Genomic DNA, 19,053 nt, shown 5'->3' with positions numbered 1-19,053 from the left:
CCAACTGAGCCACCCAGGCGCCCCAGGAAGAATCTTCCTTAATCAGATAAAGGGCATTTATGAAAACCAACAGCTAACATAATACTTAATGGTGAATAACCAAATGCTTTCCAACCAACATCAGGAACAATGCGAGGATATCTACTCTCCCACTCCTATTTAATGTCATACTAAAGATCTAGACAGTGACTTAAAGCAAGAGGAAAAGAAAAAAACAATAAAAGGCACTCGGATTGGAAAAAAAGAAATAGAATTTTTTATTTGTAAATGATGTAATTGTCTATGTAGAAAATCTACCAAAAAAGTTCCTAAAATTAAATGAGCTTAAATAAGTTCACAGGATATACACAAGGTCAATATACAAAAATCAAATTTATTTATATTTTAGCAATGAACAATTGGATTTTTTTCCTTAATTTCAAAGTACCATTTACACTAACATCAAAACAACAGGATTCCTCTCTCACTGTGTCTCTCTCTGTCAAATAAATAAATAAAATCTTTAAAAAAGGGGGGGGGCACCTGGGTGGCTCAGTGGTTAAGCGTCTGCCTTCGGCTTGGGTCATGATCCCAGGGTCCTGGGATCGAGCCCCGCATCAGGCTCCCTGCTCGGTGGGGAGTCTGCTTCTCCCTCTCCCACTCCCCCTGCTTGTGTTCCCTCTCTCGCTGTGTCTCTCTGTGTCAAATAAATAAATAAAATCTTAAAAAAAAAACAAGAAATACTTAGGTATAAGTCTAACTAAATATGTGCATGGTCTATAAGCTGAAACTACAAAACACTGATTAAAAAACATCAAAGACCTAAATACATGGATCGAGAAATGATTTTCCTGGGTCAGAAATCTCAATATTATGATGTCAGTTCTCCCCAAACCAACCTATAGATTTGAGGCAATCACAATTAAAATTTCAGAAGGATTTTTCTTGTGGATAGCAACAAACTGACTTAAAAATTTATACAGAAAAGCAAAGGAACTAGAATAGCCGAAATGATTTGGAAAAGGAGAATACAGTTGGAGGACTCACATTATGGGATTTCAAAATTTACTAGAAAGTGATGAAGGTTAAGAGAGTGTGGTACTGTGGAAAGAAGGGACACAGATTAATGAAACAGAACAAAGACCCCATAAATAGACCCACACAGTTTACGGTTAGTTGATTTTTGACAAACATGTATAGGTAATTCAATGGAAAATGTTTAGTCTTTTCAACAAAAGGTGCAGGAATGATCCGACATCCATATGCGACAAAACCCAAAAAACTCAACCCATATTCACACCGTAATTAAAAAATTAACTCAAAATGGATTTTAGATCTAAATGTACAACCCAAAACTATAAAATCTCTAAAAGAAAACATGGGAGAAAATCTTTGTGACCTTGAGTTAGGCAAATATTTCTCAGATATGACATAATTCCTAAAAGATAAAAATGGTAAAATAAACTTCAGCCGAGTGTAGAACTTCCGTCTTGTTAAAGACGTTATTTAGAGAATTAAGAAACCACAGACTGTGGGAAACTATTTGCAAATCAAGTATTTGACCAAGGGCTTTTATCCAGAATATGTAAAGAAGTCTAAAAACTCAGTAATAAAACAAACAGTTTGATTAAAAAATATGCAAAAGATTTAACAGCCACTTCGCCAAATAAGATGTATGGGTGGCAAATTAGCACAAGAAGAGGTGCTCAACATCATTAGTCATTAGGAAAACGGATATTAGAAACCGTAATGAGATACCAAGTCACAACTCTTATAATTAAAATAAAAAATAAGATAATAGCAAGTACTGGAGAAGATACTAAAGAACTGGAACTCTCATACATTGCTAGTGGGAATGCAAAATGAGACAGACACTCGGGGACACAGTTTGGCAGTTTCATATAAAGTTGAACATACACTTATGATATTGTCCAGCCATCCCACTCCTGGTTATTTATCCAAGAGAAGAAAAGAATGCTTTTCACTCAAAAAGCTGCAGAAAATGTTTATAATGGTTTTATTTGTAATCATTAAAAACTGGAAGAATCCAAATATCCTACCTGGAGAATGAATAAATAAACTGTGGTATATTCATACAAGGGAATACTACTCACTAATAAAAATGAAAAAATCACCAATATAGAAGAATCTAAAATGCATTATGGTAAGTAAAAGAAATCAAGATCAAAAGACTCTCTACCCTGCAATCAATTCTATTTATATGACCAAAGGCAACATTACAGGATCAGAAAGTAGATCCTCGTTGCCAAGGGGTGGGGGATGGGAGGAGTTGATTACAAAGGAGCAGCACAAGGAAAACTTTTTGGGCAACAACATTGTTCTTGTATCTTGACAATGTTACTGATTATACAACTGTTTGCATATAGAACCATACACAAAGAGTGGATTTTATTGTATGTCAATTTTTAGAAAGTAAATGAAGTGAAAGTGAAACAAACAGAAGGTGCTATTCTGACTTCCTTTTAACATTTCTGAGATTCAGACCTGCTGCTGGTAGCACAAGTCTCCTTAGCAGGAGACAAATTATTCATAGGAAGGAAAATATATTTGCTTTTCAAAATGGGCAGAGGAGGAGGAGGAGAGAAGCCTGTGAGTACCAAGTAAACATGGTAAATACTTTATTAGTTTGGGCTCTTAAACTGTCAATCTTCACATGCATGCTTTTCCATAAATAGCCATGCAATCTTTTATCCTTTAGATTGTAGCTTTTTAATGACCCATTTCCTTTTCCATTTGTTTTTCAAGAAACAAACCTCACAAATATTGTCTAGGATAGACAACATCTCATCTGGGGTATAGTGTCTCATACTTTTTCAGGCATCATGCATATTTTAATACTTTACCATCTAGTGAAGTTACTCATCTGCTGACTCCTGATTTTTTAATGACAGGAAGGCTTGCATCGCGCACACCCTTCAAACTTTCTGAAATGTCATTTAATATTATCCTACATCATTACTCAGCTGTCTACATGAGGGACAGTGGGATAGAATAATTTAATTTTCAGGTCAAATTTCATAAGATTCTGGACCCAAATCTTTTTAAGAAAGTCCACTTCTGCTGTAATTGGATCAACTATATATCATCCTCTTGACCTTCATAATCCAATCAATTAGTGGTCAGGTTGGTTAATCTGGGTCCATTAGCTCCTGTAAAACATGATAAATGATTTCATTCTATTATGAGGAAAAATACATAAGTATCTGGAGGCTAACAATATTAGGAATATAATTTAAAACTGTAATTGGGTGGTCACAAAATAAATTCAGATTAGAACTTAAAAGGAAATTCTTGGAAAATACTTTTTCGTTGGATTAAAGTTATAATGTCAGCAAGACCAGTCAGTGGATACTGGATGTTTCATATTAACATAGTGGGTGGATGTTTGTTCAAGACTCTGGAGTGATATTCAAAATTGTTTGTACCCATTATCACTAAAATATTATTGGACCAACTGTCCTAGAATAAACTGAGTTAGATCTATCATTGCTTTTCTTTTGCTTCTTAAGAGAAAATAGGCTGAAAAAAATAGATCACAAATCAGTGGTGTTTGTTGCTGAGACTCTTCACTGGGAGGCAGATATATGGCAATTTTGGAAATCCCAGGTAGGATGGCTCTGTGGGCCTGGGCAAGATCAGAGGCCAGACTGGCTCAACCTGCATCCTGAGAAGTGTAGCGAGCCACAGGTAAGGTCATAAGATCTTAAAACGCATGGATTTCCCTTTTTAAAGAAAACCCTTGATTAGTAAATTAACATAAACTTGAAGAATTCCACAGTCTAATACACTGACTTTTCAGAATAAAATTACAGTACACTCATTTGGTGCAGGAATGGACAGACCACAAATTACGCTGGAATCCTGATGAATACGGTGGAATTCGTTCAATTAAAGTTCCATCGGAATCTCTCTGGCTCCCCGACATAGTTCTCTTTGAAAAGTAAGTATCCCAGAAGAAATACCCCCTGGTCAGATTAGGACCAGAGATGGAAAAGCCTGACTTTGGCAAAAGAATTGGGAGAAATGTACAACTTTGAGTAAGAGGAGAACCGTTTCTTTCTGAAATAATGTTTGACTCTGTGGTAGGAAAGTAATAAAGGCCAACAGTAGAGGGCGGGGTGGGCAAAGACCCAAGTCATCAGTGTCGACTCTTTTACCACAGTGCTGATGGCCGTTTCGAAGGCTCCCTCATGACCAAAGTCATCGTGAGATCCAACGGCACCGTCATTTGGATGCCCCCCGCCAGTTACAAAAGCTCGTGCACCATGGACGTCACGTTTTTCCCATTCGACCGGCAGAACTGCTCCATGAAGTTCGGGTCGTGGACTTACGATGGAACCATGGTTGACCTCGTTCTGATCAATGAAAACGTTGACAGGAGGGACTTCTTCGATAACGGAGAATGGGAGATACTCAATGCAAAAGGGATGAAGGGCAGCAGGAGAGACGGCGTCTGCTCCTATCCGTTCATCACTTACTCGTTCGTCCTGCGCCGCCTGCCCCTCTTCTACACCCTCTTCCTGATCATCCCCTGCCTGGGGCTGTCTTTCCTGACGGTGCTCGTGTTCTATCTCCCTTCCGACGAAGGGGAAAAGCTGTCCCTGTCCACCTCGGTGCTGGTTTCCCTGACGGTGTTTCTCTTAGTCATTGAGGAAATAATCCCCTCTTCCTCCAAAGTCATTCCTCTCATTGGGGAGTACCTGTTGTTCATTATGGTTTTCGTGACCCTGTCGATTATTGTGACAGTTTTCGTGATTAACGTTCACCACAGGTCCTCTTCCACTTACCACCCCATGGCCCCCTGGGTGAAGAGACTCTTTCTGCAAAAGCTTCCTACATTGCTTTGTATGAAGGACCACGTGGATCGCTACTCTTTCCCAGATGAAGATGAGAGTCAACCAGTAGTGAAAGGTAAAGCTCTAGAAAAAAGGAAACAAAGACAGGTGAGTGATGGAGAAACAGTTCTTGTTGCTTTCTTGGAAAAGGCCGCTGATTCCATCAGATACATTTCAAGGCACGTGAAGAAGCAGCATTTCATCAACCAGGTGAGTGCACTGGTGTTCATCCCAACACGTCCACCGAAGCGAGCAAAACCAACGTTCTCATATCTCTCTACAGCAAAATGCTGTCATTGTTTAAATGTGACACTATTAGCTATCTGCTTTTCATGTGTAAAATGTTAAGCAAGCCCTGAGATAAGAAAGAATTTTAGTATGGATTTTTAGGAAGCAGTTCACAGAAACAGAAGGAGCAAAAGTGAAGCAAGTGCAGATTAAGCGCCATTCCTTATAATTAGACTTGATTCTATTTAAAATAATTTAATTCTACATTTCAAGTTGGTTATCCTGGTCTCTGGTAATGTATCTCTCATTTTTAGTGCAATGATGGTTATTTCTATCTGTAGTATTTGGAAATAAAAAAACAATTAGATTTTGGGATTAATATAAAGATATAGTGTTCCAACAGATATTTTGGTGAGGGAAAAGGGCATAGTTATTTAGCTTACAGATTAAAAAAAAAAAAAAGTGTAGCAGAAGTGTGGATTTCAGACCCAAGACAGTCGTAGATTGAGATCGTACCTGCTGCTTAAAACAAGTTATAGGCCAATTTACAGCGTTCAATTACTTTACTCTAAAATCAGTGAAAATTAGTGCCAAGAGCTTGATCCCATAAACAAAATTATGAAAGAATTTTTTTTTAAAGATTTTATTATTTTTGACAGAGAGAGAGCGTACAAGCAGGGGAAGCAGCAGACAGAGGGAGAGGGAGAAGCAGGCTCCCGGCAGAGCCGGGAGCCCGATGCAGGGCTCGATCCCAGGACCCTGGGATCATGACCTGAGCCGAAGGCAGACGGTTAACCATCTGACCCACCCAGGCGCCCCTATGAAAGAATTTTTAATTAATTAATTAATTAAATTCAATTAGCCGACATAGAGTACATCATTAGTTTCAGATGTAGTGTTCAATAATTCATCAGTTGCATATAACACCCAGTGCTCATCACATCATATGCTGAAAGAATATTTTTTAAAGAAATATCCTTCTATATTTTATCTAGACACTACCTAGTATATTCTCTCTAACTATGTGTTGTGTTTTTCATCCACTGAAAAACATTTTTAAAGCATTAGGGAAAATGCTATAGAACAAACATTTTGGCTCTTCTTAGGGTTGTTTGTTGTTGTTTCTTTACATCCTTTAAAAATTCTAATTCAAAGATTCAGAAAGCCTTTTAAAAAATTATAAAAGTAACACCTTTATCAGGGTAAGGAATTTGGAAAATACAAAAAGTATAAACAAGAAAATTAAAATCATTAATAGGGGTGCCTGGGTGGCTCAGTTGGTTAAGCGACTGCCTTAGGCTCAGGTCATGATCCTGGAGTCCTGGGATCGAGTCCCGCATCGGGCTCCCTGCTCGGCAGGGAGTCTGCTTCTCCCTCTGACCCTCCTCCCTCTCATGCTCTCTGTCTCTCATTCTCTCTCTCTCAAATAAATAAATAAAATCTTAAAAAAAAAAAAAAGAAAAAAAAAGTTTCAAAAAAAAAAAAATAAAATAAAATCATTAATAATCCCACTACTTCAGGTTGGCACTTCAAACATTTCAATGTGTCTTCTTTGTGTTCTTCCCCAAAGTTTTACTCCTAAACCTCTGTGTGTGCAGAATGCATTTAGGTTCCTCATCAATACCTGTGTCCCTTCTAGAAGTCCTGTTAGTTTCCATCTTTATAAAACCCCCATATAATAGAAACAGGACATTTCTTTTCCTTCGGAAGAGAACTGGCCCCTGTCCTTCACACCTCTCACCTTGTTCCTGCTCTGACCTTGTTCTTACAGTGGATTGCCCACTGTGCCTCAACTTCCCTTCCTCCAAAGAGACCCCGTCTCCCCTCTCCCTTACGGATTGCTGTCCTGGCTTGATCACTTCTCCTCCCCGGCAGTTCCCCAGCATTCCAGAGATGTAGCAGCCAAACCCACATGCAGAGTGGAAGATGAGAAGGCTTGTTATATTAGGCCATGAAAATGCTTAATTTATAAGTTTGTGATTCATTTCTTATGTAGTATCAGGAAGAGATACTAGTTTTTTATGTGTGTAAAAATCAGGGTTTTCCCATTTTGATCAGTATTGTTTACAAATTCATACATGATTCCGTTGTTTCTTTTTTTTTTTTTAAAGATTTCATTTATTTATTTGAGAGAGAGAGAATGAGAGAGAGCAAGCACATGAGAGGGGGGAGGGTCAGAGGGAGAAGCAGACTTCCTGCCGAGGAGGGAGCCCGATGCGGAACTCGATCCAGGGACTCCAGGATCATGACCTGAGCCGAAGGCAGTCGCCCAACCAACTGAGCCACCCAGGCGCCCCGATTCCGTTGTTTCTATTTCACATCTTCAATGTCGAAAGTGTTCACAGGCCAGTAAAGTCACGGGGAGAATCTGAGCCTACGCTGCAGGGGATGTGTTCGGTGCATTTTGAAAACTGAAGTGCTGTACATCTGAATATTACTCTTTTTCAATCCCTTGAAATGAATTCAGAACAGTTGCCCTGCAGCTTGAAAGGAAGGCATCTTTTTCTCTTTTGCAGGTGGTACAAGACTGGAAATTCGTAGCCCAAGTTCTGGACCGAATCTTTCTGTGGCTCTTTCTGATAGTGTCAGTTACAGGCTCTGTTCTGATTTTTACTCCTGCTTTGAAGATGTGGCTCCATAGTTCCCACTAGCAATCCAGAGCCATCTAAAATACCATAAAGACAAAATTACGCCTTAGAACTGACCTCCAGCTGGCATGTACGTACAGTATCCAAATGCATGAGCTTCTTGTAAGGGCCTGTGTGGGACTCGGGGAAACTGAACATTGGCAAATGTGGGTTTGCCCACAGTAAATTCATGACTGTCACTGGAGCTCCTCAGGCCCCTACCTTGGCTTCCCCAGATGTTCAGGGAGTCATAGGTTCCAGGCCTGACATCACAGCCAGGACGCACTAGGACTGTTGCTGATTGCTGGACTGAGGCCCCCAGGAAGCTGCACTGAGGCCCCGCCAAGGATGCACACCAGGAATTCAAGACAGGCAATCTCCGAGTCAAGCTATTTGTGCGCTCAGACCTGGGCCTTCTGCGTCCACTGGTGTCCTTGGTTTGGCCTGAGTTTGCAGACTGGTGCTGTGTGTCATGCCACTGGACAATGTGCTTGCACAAAGCTCGACAACCATTCAGGGAATTGCCCTGGTTGGACAGATCTGGCACAGCACGCTTGTTTTCACAAAGATCCCAAGATGCCTGGTGACTGAAGTCCCTCCCCTTCCCCCCCACAAATGTGGTATTTGTTGAAAATAGTCTCTCTTGAATGTGGTGACCTCTCAGGCAGGTGGTATTCATGGATTGTTCATAACATTATAAAGGTTTTCTGATGCTGAAACTAGAACCTACTGTGAGTTGTGACTTGTTTAAAAGGCCACATCAAAATAACTGACAATAGAAACAATGTTATCTATTACTGGGGGTGCAGTCATTAATACCCATCATCTTTTCCTAGAAAATACAAGTACCCAACATTCTCTGATGATGGCTTTTTATGTCCCCGCATCCAATCGAATCCACTTCAACAGTACTCTCAAGACTTTCCATTCTGTTTCTTTTCTTTTTTCTTCTTCTGTCCACAACCACATTATAAACAAGTAATTGTTTTACTCATTTCTTGGTTCACCACCTTTTTTCTCCTGTTCTCCTTTCTCTGATTCATTTCATTATCTCAGAGGAATACGTCTCCAAGCAATTCTTATAGAAAGTTTTGAGTGGATAGTATATGTTAATTAAAAAATTAAAATAAATTAAAAAATAAAAATAAAAAAATAAGCAAAAAGAAAGTTTTGAGTGGGGTTACCTTTCTGAATCCTTGCATTTCTGAAACTGGGTAGGTTGGTCCTCATAGGATAGGTTAGCTGAGCGTGGAATTCTGAATTCAAAATCATTTTCCCTCAGAATTGTGAAGATAGTATTCTACAATTTCCCATGATCTTTTTTTTTTTTTTTTCTTTTCAATTTCCCATGTTCTAGATGAGAAGTATGGTGAGGATTGATTCTTATTCCTTGTTCCTATAGATTCCTGTTTTTCCCTTTATGAAATTCTTGGACTTTTCTTTTTATCTTTGGGCTTTATAAATGTCGCCTGAATATGCTGTATGTGTCTAAATGTAGGGCTTGTACTCTCTCTCTCTCTTTCTCCCTCTCTGTTTTTGTCTTGGCACTTGATAATTAATGTCTTTCTTCAACTCATGCAAATTTTCTTCTCTTATCTCTTTTATTATTTCCTATCCTCCATTATCCCCCTCCTTTCTTTTTGAAATTTCTAGAAGGATCTAGTATTCCTGGATCTGTCTTCCATGTTTATTAACTTATTAACTCTTCTTTCATACTTTTTATTTCTTTAATTATTTACATTTTCAGCTTGATAATACCGCTAACTAATTTGATATTCAGTCTTTGTCTATGCAGCCCACCTACTGAGGTGAAGTTTTATTTGTTTGTGAAAGAATCATGTATTTGATTTCCAAGAACTCGGTTCTTCTTTTTGGATGTCACATGCTCTGCAATAACTTGGAGGAATACTAATTGTGGTTGTTTTTAAGTCTCCTTCTGTTGTCTGCATTAATAATTTTTCTTCAGCAGTTAATTCTCCTACTGAGTTTTAAAATGCCTTTTGTGGTAGTTTTACTCCAGTGTTTGTTGATTTTTGATATTGTTTCTTTACCTGACAGTGGAAACCATTTCTGATTACAGGACACCAGGCTCCAGGTGCTTTCCTTTACCTTCTGTGTCCAAGAAAGCATTTCTCTAGGGTGTGTGACTAGCTCATCTTCTACATTCAAGGAACCCCTTTCTTCTTGACAGCCATAAATAATCTGGGGGCACTAAACTGTTTCTCTGACTCCAAAGCCCACTCTGGTTTCTCCTGTGTCAGAATGTCCACCAGCTGGGACAGACCACGGAAGCCAGAATGAAAAGTGGAATTGTATCTTAAGTCTCCCCTGTGTATAATCTTAGAATTATTGTGGGGTTTTGTTAGAAAGAAAATAATTTCTTTGGTGGTCCCATCTTTCCTTCACGGGACCAAAATTCCACTGTTCTGTTAGGTTTTATCATAAATCTGACCTCCTGTCCTACATATTTCAACCATTCCCCACCAGTCTGGTCTATGAAGGTACCTCAGCCAACTTTCCAGGGCTATAATGGATGTATTCATTTTACATTTTTTTGATATATCAATAGGATTTGGAGGACAAAAAAAAAAAAGGAAACACATCAGCCAGCCATTTTATGCTGATCTTTTCTAAATCTCAATCCTTATGGAAGTTGTATATAGAAACTAGGACACTGTAAAATCATTTTACCATGAGAAGGTGTGGACCTATTTTTAAGGACTCTGATTAATCTTGACTTCACAGACTGGTGGATGCTGGACATGATGGGGCCTGGTAAGATGATTCTGTTGGGAATAAAATTATCAATAATAAAATATTAATTATTGACCCCAAAAAAGTGAAGCATGTCTTGCAGTTAATGATCCACATATGTTGTTAGATTTGGCAGGAGGACTGATAGGAATCTTCACACCTGGCTGTTTACAGTGTTCTGGACATCTGCACTGGTTTCCAAACTGCTTCTCCTGCTTCCAGTCAGAGCTCCATCCTGTTCACACCAACTATCCCCTTGTCCTTTTCATACCTAATCTCTCCTTCCCTTGTGCCCTTGATCTCTCCTCCTGGAAATGGCTTCTTTAATTACCCTGTCTGTCTTGTATGGCTCCCTTTCCTAGGCCTACAAAGTGCCCAGATCTGTTTTCATTTTAGAACAAACACAGACCAGAGTGAACAGAAATAATAGAGTTTTTTCAAAAAGCCTGGACTGCTTTAGTAGAGAGATTCATGCCATTCAAATCATCCTCAAAAGCAGTTATAAATTCAAAAACAGAAATCACCTTTATATATTTTTAAGTGTTTAAGGAATATTTAATATGGTTGGTACATTTTTCAATAGATACTGAATTTTATACAATAGAATTATATTTTTATGTGCTATGCACACACATTGTAGAACATTGGGCTCCTTGTATGATCTTCATATCTATTACTTTTCTGCACATTTTACCGGATTTTTAAAAGGGAAACACCATGGTGAAGTGAAATACAGGTCACTAGGACCTTGGGTTCTAGACCAGCCATTACCTAGGTGTGTGGGCTGTGGGGCCTTGGGTGGGTCATTTGCCCTCCTGGTCAATTAATTAAAAGTTATTACTCATGGTTCTCTCCTGCTCTAAAATGCTATGCTTTGGAGATTTTCACAATTTTTAAACCACACAACTTCTAATCATAGCTTTGTTCCTTTGGGAAATGTCATCTGTTTTATCACTGCTTTAGAACAGGATTTGCAGGGATACGTTGTGATGAAAATCAAGGATTCCTTGCCTTAAATCCCTGATCGGATTGTGGACTCAAAGGGCAAATCATTGTTCTTCCTTTTATTGAGAACACTATTGACTTTAACTCATTACTTAACTTTATCTAACTCATTAGTTTGCTAGGTAAATGACAATACTAATCTTAGAAAAATGCATTTAAATTCAAATTCAGTTTTAAATTTTGAAAAATACCACATGAAACACTTTCCACAGCAAGCCTCTTTCTGACCAGACACAAATACAGCAAAGGTCAAACATTTGTATGTGTACACACAGCTTAAGATAGGACACAATAACAGTTTCAAATACCGGAAAGCATAAATATTTATACATCACAATAACCCAAAGATAGTAACTACAAAAGATAACTTTAAAGCTAAGAAATTTTAATTTCAAATGTATAACAAGAAAAATCTTTTATGGGCAAAACCTGCCTGCTATTGCAACCAGGGGGCAAGGGTCCAAGAGCACCTGGCTCCGGGGGTCCCAAGCAGACCAGGTTTGGCCATTCTCCGCTGACAAAAATCCAAAGGCAGAGAAACGGGGTGCCTGGGTGGCTCAGTCAGTTAAGCATCTGCCTTTAGCTCAGGTCATGATCCCAGGGTCCTGGGATCGAGTCCCACATCGGGCTCCTTGCTCCCTGGGGAACCTGCTTCTCCCTCTGCCTGCCGCTCCCCTGGCTTGTTCTCTCTCTCTCTCTCTGTCAAATAAATAAAATCTTAAAAACAAAACAAAATAAAACAAAGGTAGAGAGACGAGTGGTGGTAAAACCAGAAAGGAATTCATTCTTGTGAGGCCAACACTGGGAAGACAGCGGACTGAGGTCTCAAAGACTGTCTCGAAAGTGCTGAAAATCCTTCCAGGTTTATATAAGGAAAATGTGGGGCAAATGTCAGTGGGTACATGCAGGTGGCCAGTAGAGGTCAAGTCGATCACTGTCTTGGCGTCAATCACCCCGGGTCTTGCTGACGTCAGAGCAGCTGCCATTGTTGCTTGAGGGGTAGTGGTTTCGGTCCCCATCAAGGGATGCTTTGCCCACAGCTGGGTCTTTTGCCTGAGTTAAGAGATATGCTGGAAAGAAGAACTTAATCAGAAAGTACAGACTGAGGTCAGAATGGAAATAGGTAGTTGAAGTCCTCTTTCACTATTTCCAACAAGCGGATTGTGTGAAACCCGTACAACTTTCCATCACAAGTGTGGGCATGTGGGCCACACACTTGTGCGGACACACAGAGAGCTGTCCTAAATTGGCCTCATCCTTTACATCTCTGCTCACACCCCACCTCATGAAGCCTTCACAGAACGTGGCCCTGATTAAGCTGCCTGTCTCTGAAAGCCTGTGGTGTTTTCAGTCTCTGCTAGATAGCGTAGAAAGTAATTGTCCCCTGTTATTTTATTAAGTGAATTTTATTTCCTTTAGTTATATCATAGCATATCATCCCTTATATCCCCAACAGCATCTAATAGAGCTGAGTACATGGCCAAGGCCTAATTAATATTTGTTGATGAATTAAACCAACACCAGAAAATTTGATTGTTTAATTTGTCTAAAATGAGGACAAATTTGTACTCTTGCTCAGCCTCTCTCAGTATTTGCAGCTCCGTGTGTGTGTTCATGCAGGTGTAATTTTCAGTATGCACCTTAAAGAAACATTTTCCTACATTGAAAAATGTCTAAAGTACTGTTATCATACTTAGAAAAAATAATGATTCCATATTCAAGTCCCTATCTCAAGAACAGCCTAAATTTGTAGCCAGCTTGTTTAAAAGAGGGTTCAACCATAGTGTTATGCCTCTTAAGTGTATTTCCATTTCTTTCTTGTCTCTGACTTGTTGCAAGGACCAGATCAATTTTCACCAAGAATGTCTCATTTTGGGGATTCATCTGGTCACTTGCTTTTGGTGTCATTTAGCTTATTCCTCTGTTTCTTCTATTTCCTATAAATTAGAAGTTACAACATAATTCTGGTTAAATATTTTTGGCAGAATACGTCATAGATTGTGCTGTGTGGTTCATATTGTACCGTAGGTCATCATCAGTGTTAAGACTAATCCCCGGATCAAGATGATAACCGTCTGATCTCTCCCCCTACCCAGGGGTAAATATAGTGGTATAGCTTCATGACACACAGCAAAGTTATAAAGACTCTTCCATATCACCGTAGACCCCTTAAAGATGGTCCCTAACCAGCTACGTTAGAACACTGCAATTTCCAAAGAGTAACATTTTTTATGCTAGGTTGGACCTTTGGTGGTGTCATAATTCTTTCTCAGAGCACCTACTATTATGTATTAAAGTGAATTCGTTTAATGAACGCCCTGGTGACTACCATTTATGTTTAACCTGGTATGAATTCCTCCTTTCTATTAAGACTTTCTGTTCAGTATGTCAATAAAATAATAGTGAAAATAAAAGTAACATTACTTCTTTGGTTCCTGGACAATCTTAGGTTTGGGAAAACTAGCCGAGAGCAACAATACATCCACTGGTGTATCATCCACCCCAGAGAGACCGTCGTCGGGGCAGGGCAGCCTGGCCTGTTGTAAAATCAGGTATACCCCCGAGCTCAAGGGTGGTCCCAGCTGTGGGCAGCCAAAGGAGATCCAGCCAGGCCCGAAGAATGCAGCATAAAAAGGAAAATCATACCAAAAAAGAATACACATTATGAAGATTAACTCAGCCAACCTTCTAAACAGCCCGATGAGGAAAGCACTATAGTCATCCCTGCTCACAGGTAAAGGTCTCCTTCCCGGGCAGAAGTCGACCCTCGGGGGAAATGAGCAGGAAGGATCAACCTACTGTTTGTCCTGCAGAAAGGACGTTCTTGCCACCAAGAAGTACCCATTAAGGGTGTGCTCGCGGTGGGAGGCATGCTGTCTGACGGCCCCTAAACAAGCCGGCTTAGCGTGTGTTGTCCCAGCCTGCGCCCCAAACGGGGACCCTCAGGAGGCCTCTGCTTTTTCATGGATATTTTGATGATTCTACACTGGCCTGTCCCACACATGGCAGGATGCTTCGCATCCTAGCTCCCAGGCCTTACGTGACAATAGTCATTGTGACAAGCAAAAATGTCCTTTTAGACATTTTCCAACACCAACTGGAAATAGAGAGTGTGTGTGTGTGTGTGTGTGTAAAAGGGGCGCAATAGCATTTCTGGTTCAGAATGGCTGGATACTGCTGAAGGGGCCAGATGACAGTTCAAAGTCAAAAGGGGGGATGGACAGGGGCGCCTGGGTGGCTCAGTCGTTAAGCGTCTGCCTTCGGCTCAGGTCACGATCCCAGGGCCCTGGGATCGAGCCCCGCATCGGGCTCCCTGCTCCGCGGGAAGCCTGCTTCTCCCTCTCCTACTCCCCCTGCTTGTGTTCCCTCTCTCGCTGTGTCTCTCTCTCTGTCAAATAAATAAATGGAATCCTTAAAAAGGGGGGGGGATGGGCAAAAGGAGATGCTCAGGTGTAGTTCTGCTGTTCTTGTGGCCCTGTCCCCTCACCGCACACAGGAAGCACACGCTAGGCCCTGTAAGGGGCTGCGGCTGGGTGGAGGCATCCCAAGGAGATGCTCCCTAGGCCCTCAGAGGGTGCCTCCTGGTTCTCGGAGTCCACCTCCTCCCTTCCCACTTCTCACACTTCCCTCCACCCAGACTTGGTCCCCTCTGGTAAGACCTCACCCAACGGAAGGAATCAAGCCCCAGTTTGTTCAGTCAACACTGCAAACTCCTGGCCCTGCTACAAACTCCTGGCCCAGCACACTGGGCTCATTTGGCTAACACAAAGATTTTATTCTTGTTTCTTAACTTAGTTGCCACACTTTAAAACTAGGAGACTTTATATAAAAAGCTGGATTTTTAGTTTTTCTTTAAAAATCAGAAGTTCAGGGCACCTGGGTGGCTCAGTCATTGGGCGTCTGCCTTCGGCTCAGGTCATGATCCCAGGGTCCTGGGATCAAGCCCCGCATCGGGCTCCCTGCTCAGCGGGAAGCCTGCTTCTCCCTCTCCCACTCCCCCTGCTTGTGTTCCCTCTCTCGCTATGTCTCTCTCTGTCAAATAAATAAATAAAATCTTTAAAAAAAATAAAAATAAAAATCAGAAGTTCAAGCACCCAAGCCCATACCTGTATCCCTTGTCACTGTTAAAATAAACTTTGACACTAATACGACCTTCCCCAAATAAGGGAGTATGTGCTGCTTCACCTCGCTAACCTGGTTGACATCTCACTTACATTACACGTCTTCCTCCTGATTCCTGCCAGTGAGAGGCTCTCCCCACCTTATAAGGCAAGCGTGGGGGTGTTGGGGGGAGAAGATGGACCAGCTCAGGTGATTCTCTTCTCACAAGAGCCACTGAATTGTACTGGGGTCAGGGAAATGAGGAAAGAATCTGGAGATGTGGAATCTGTTAGCTGTGTGATCATGGGCAAGCCACTCTACCTTTTGAGATTAAAAAAAAAAAAAGAGTTGGGCTAAACAATCTCTGAGTTCCATTCCACCCCTAAAAGTCACTGATCTTGGGCACCTGGGTGGCTCAGATGGTTAAGCGTCTGCTTTCGGCTCAGGTCATGATCCCAGAGTCCTGGGACAGAGCCCCGCATCGGGCTCCCTGCTCAGTGGGGAGCCTGCTTCTCCCTCTCCTTCTCCTGCTCCCCCTGCTTGTGCTCTCTCACTCTCTCTGTCAAATAAATAAACAAAATCTTTAAAAAAAAAGTCACTGATCTTATAGTTCAGATACACAGACACTCCCACGCATGTGCACTTGTGTGAGTGGGTGCATGAGCACGGGGCCGCATGCACCCACTCACACACACACACAGATACTGATAATGAAATCATAACCAGGGTAATTTCAAGTCAATTCTAAAAGTTAAAAATGTCAGTTAACAAAGAATTCTTTATGTTTTACTGTCTTCATGACTATGAGTTTTCAATCCTTGCTTCCCCTTGTTCTTCTGAACAAACGCTGTGACTTCCCTTTTATTCACATGCTTATCTTTCTTTTAAATTCATATTGCTGGTTTGCTTACCTGTGAGTACAAGATCCTCTCTCCTCTGAGGATCACTGAGCAGATTCTGGCAAGGTTGGCTGGAAAGTCTGAGGTATGTTCATGTATAAAAGGATGTGCAAAGAAGTCAGGATTGGGGTCTCCCTGCTCCTGGCTGGGAGCATTTTCCTCCCATCTTCCTGCTTTGCATTTCTTACAAGTCTTGTTTTTATATCTAATAAGGGGTTAATGTTCAGAATATGTAAGAACTCCTACAACTCAACAACAACGGAAAACAACCTGATTTTTAAAAGTGCAGAGGACCTGAATATACATTTCTCCAAAAAAAGATATGCAAAGAAGGAGAAGAAGAAAGGAGGAAGAAGAAGAAGGGGGGGGCGAAGAAGAAGAAGAAATACAAATGTACAGTAAGCACATGAAAAGATGCCAATGATTAGGGGAATGAAAATCAAAACCACAAGGAGGTATCACCTCACACCCATTGGGATGGCTGCTATAAGGGGGCAAAAAAGCAGAAAATAGCAAATGTTGGCAAGGATGTGGAGAAAATGGAACCTTTGTGCACTATTGGTGGGGATGTAAAATGGTGCAGTCACTGTGGAAAAACAGCATGACGGCTCTTCAAAAAATTAGAAAAAGAACTGCCATATAACCCAACAATTCTACTTCTGGATATATACTCCAAAGAATGGAAACTCAGAGATGTTTGTACACACCTATTCATAACAGCATCATTCCTGATAGCTAAAAGGTAGAAGAAACTCAAATGTCCTTTGATGGTTGAATGGTTAGACAAAATGTTTTAAGTACATACAATGGAATATTATTTAGCCTCAAGAAGCAAATAAATTCTTATGTCAGCTGTACTTCAATTAAAATTAATTATTTTTTAAAAGCAAAAACATGCTGACACATACTACAATATGGATGAACCTTGAAGACTATACTTAGTGTGGTAAGCCAGTTAGAAATAGACAAATCCTATATGATTCCATTCATATAAGGTACCTAAAGTAGTCAAATTCATAGAGACAAAGTGGAAGGGTGGTTGCCAGGAGCAGACAGAGTGGTAGGGACAGGATGAGTTGCTGTTAATGGCTACAGAGTTTCAGTTTTACAAGATGAAAGAGGTCTGTGGATGGATGGTGGTGAATACCACTGAACCGTACACTTAAAATGGTGAAGACGGTGAATTTTGTTATGCGCATTTTAACACTATTAAAACTTTTTTGGGGTGCCTGGGTGGCTCAGTCAGTTAAGTGTCTGACTTCGACCCAGTTCATGATCTTAGGGTCCTGGTGATGAAGGATATTTGGAAGGCAGGCAGGTGGGGACAAGGGGCTCCCCCCACCCTAAGAGGAAACCACCTTAAAAGGATTTTACACCACTCTGGAAGGAGCCCTCCACCCTTTCCCATATGACAGAAACCTGATTGGATGACAGGCACAGGGGGGATTCATCAGATTAAAACAGCCCACCAACAAGCCCTAAAAACCCTAGACCTAGAAATTCCGGTGGCCACCCTCTTGGGTCCCCTCCCTCCTCTGGAGCTTTGTACTATCACTTTTCTATCACTCAATAAACCTTGCTTTGCTGTTCACCACTCTGTCTGGTCTATGTCTTCATTCTTCGAAGCAGCGTGACCAAAAACCGTGGGCACCAATGGAGAAAAAATTCCTGTTACACTGGGCTCTGTGCTCAGCAGGGAGTCCATTTGTCCCTCTACCCCTCCCCCTGCTGGTACTCTCTCTCTCAAATAAATAAAGCCTTTTAAAAAATAAATAAAACTTTTTAAATAATAATATGAAATATCAATTTGGCTTAATAGTAAAAAAAAAGGTGTCAAGTAGATCAAACCATTGTAAGAAAGATAAAAAATATAGACATGATCACAAATATGAAAGGCAGTAAAAATACTTTAAAACAGAGAAATTCAAGTTCACGACCTCTGCCCGGTGTGCCACAGAGTGCCTTGAGGCTCCTGGTTGAGATAGACAAGGAAGAAGAAGCATGAGGTAATAGTTCTGGTGTATCAACACAACGGAGATTAGGCAATCATAAAAAGTTTAGGTCAATGTAGAGGCCGCTGGTAGGCCACAGGCTTGAGCAACGGAAACCCAAGCAAGGCCCAAGGGCCCCCGGTTACCACGGGGCTGAGTGCAAGCAGGCTCAGGAAGCGACCCACCTCGAAATGGCCATAGGCTCTAGCTGACCAATGGGCTACTTACACCCAGGCACAGTTACCAAAACAGGGAAAATCCTATTCGTTTCCATGCCTCCCTCATTCCACCCTATACCTAGAGCCCCTCGGCACCACCTCATGTCAGACAATCTCTCTCTGCTGTCCTGTCCGCAGCTCCCTTGAGGTGTATTCAATAAACTGCCATCTCCCTTGTTCTGCCGCCCTTGAATTCTCTCACCATGCGCCGCCAGCCCCCACGCGAGAGGGACACCCCACATTCAAGCCTATGTAACATCACGGAGAAATACTGCTGACATGTTTTGAGAAAACAGCAAAATACAAAATTGAAAGGTAAAATTGAAGTGTAAAATTATGTGCATGCACAGACGAGGACGAGATGGGGAAAGGCAAGAACAAAAGGAGTGCCTTTG

The 19,053-nt window shown here is 41.1% G+C and overlaps 1 protein-coding gene across 1 annotated transcript in view; it reads left to right on the top strand.

The window, feature by feature from the left end:
• CHRNB3 (cholinergic receptor nicotinic beta 3 subunit) overlaps positions 1 to 8,416 on the top strand; it is a 28,915-nt gene extending 20,499 nt beyond the window's left edge. Inside the window, exons 5-7 of the mRNA XM_045879302.2 lie at positions 3,831 to 3,940; positions 4,163 to 5,045; positions 7,580 to 8,416. Coding sequence (XP_045735258.1) covers positions 3,831 to 3,940; positions 4,163 to 5,045; positions 7,580 to 7,714 — 1,128 coding nt within the window. The 3' untranslated portion in view covers positions 7,715 to 8,416. The remainder of the gene's footprint in view (positions 1 to 3,830; positions 3,941 to 4,162; positions 5,046 to 7,579) is intronic.
• Positions 8,417 to 19,053: the final 10,637 nt, after the last annotated feature.

This window comes from Mirounga angustirostris, unplaced genomic scaffold (assembly GCF_029215605.1).
Source record: "Mirounga angustirostris isolate CCGP_5_RB_7025 unplaced genomic scaffold, mMirAng1.0.hap1 SCAF_2, whole genome shotgun sequence".
NCBI classification, from domain to species: domain Eukaryota; kingdom Metazoa; phylum Chordata; class Mammalia; order Carnivora; family Phocidae; genus Mirounga; species Mirounga angustirostris.
This window is presented reverse-complemented; position numbering and strand designations above follow the sequence as displayed.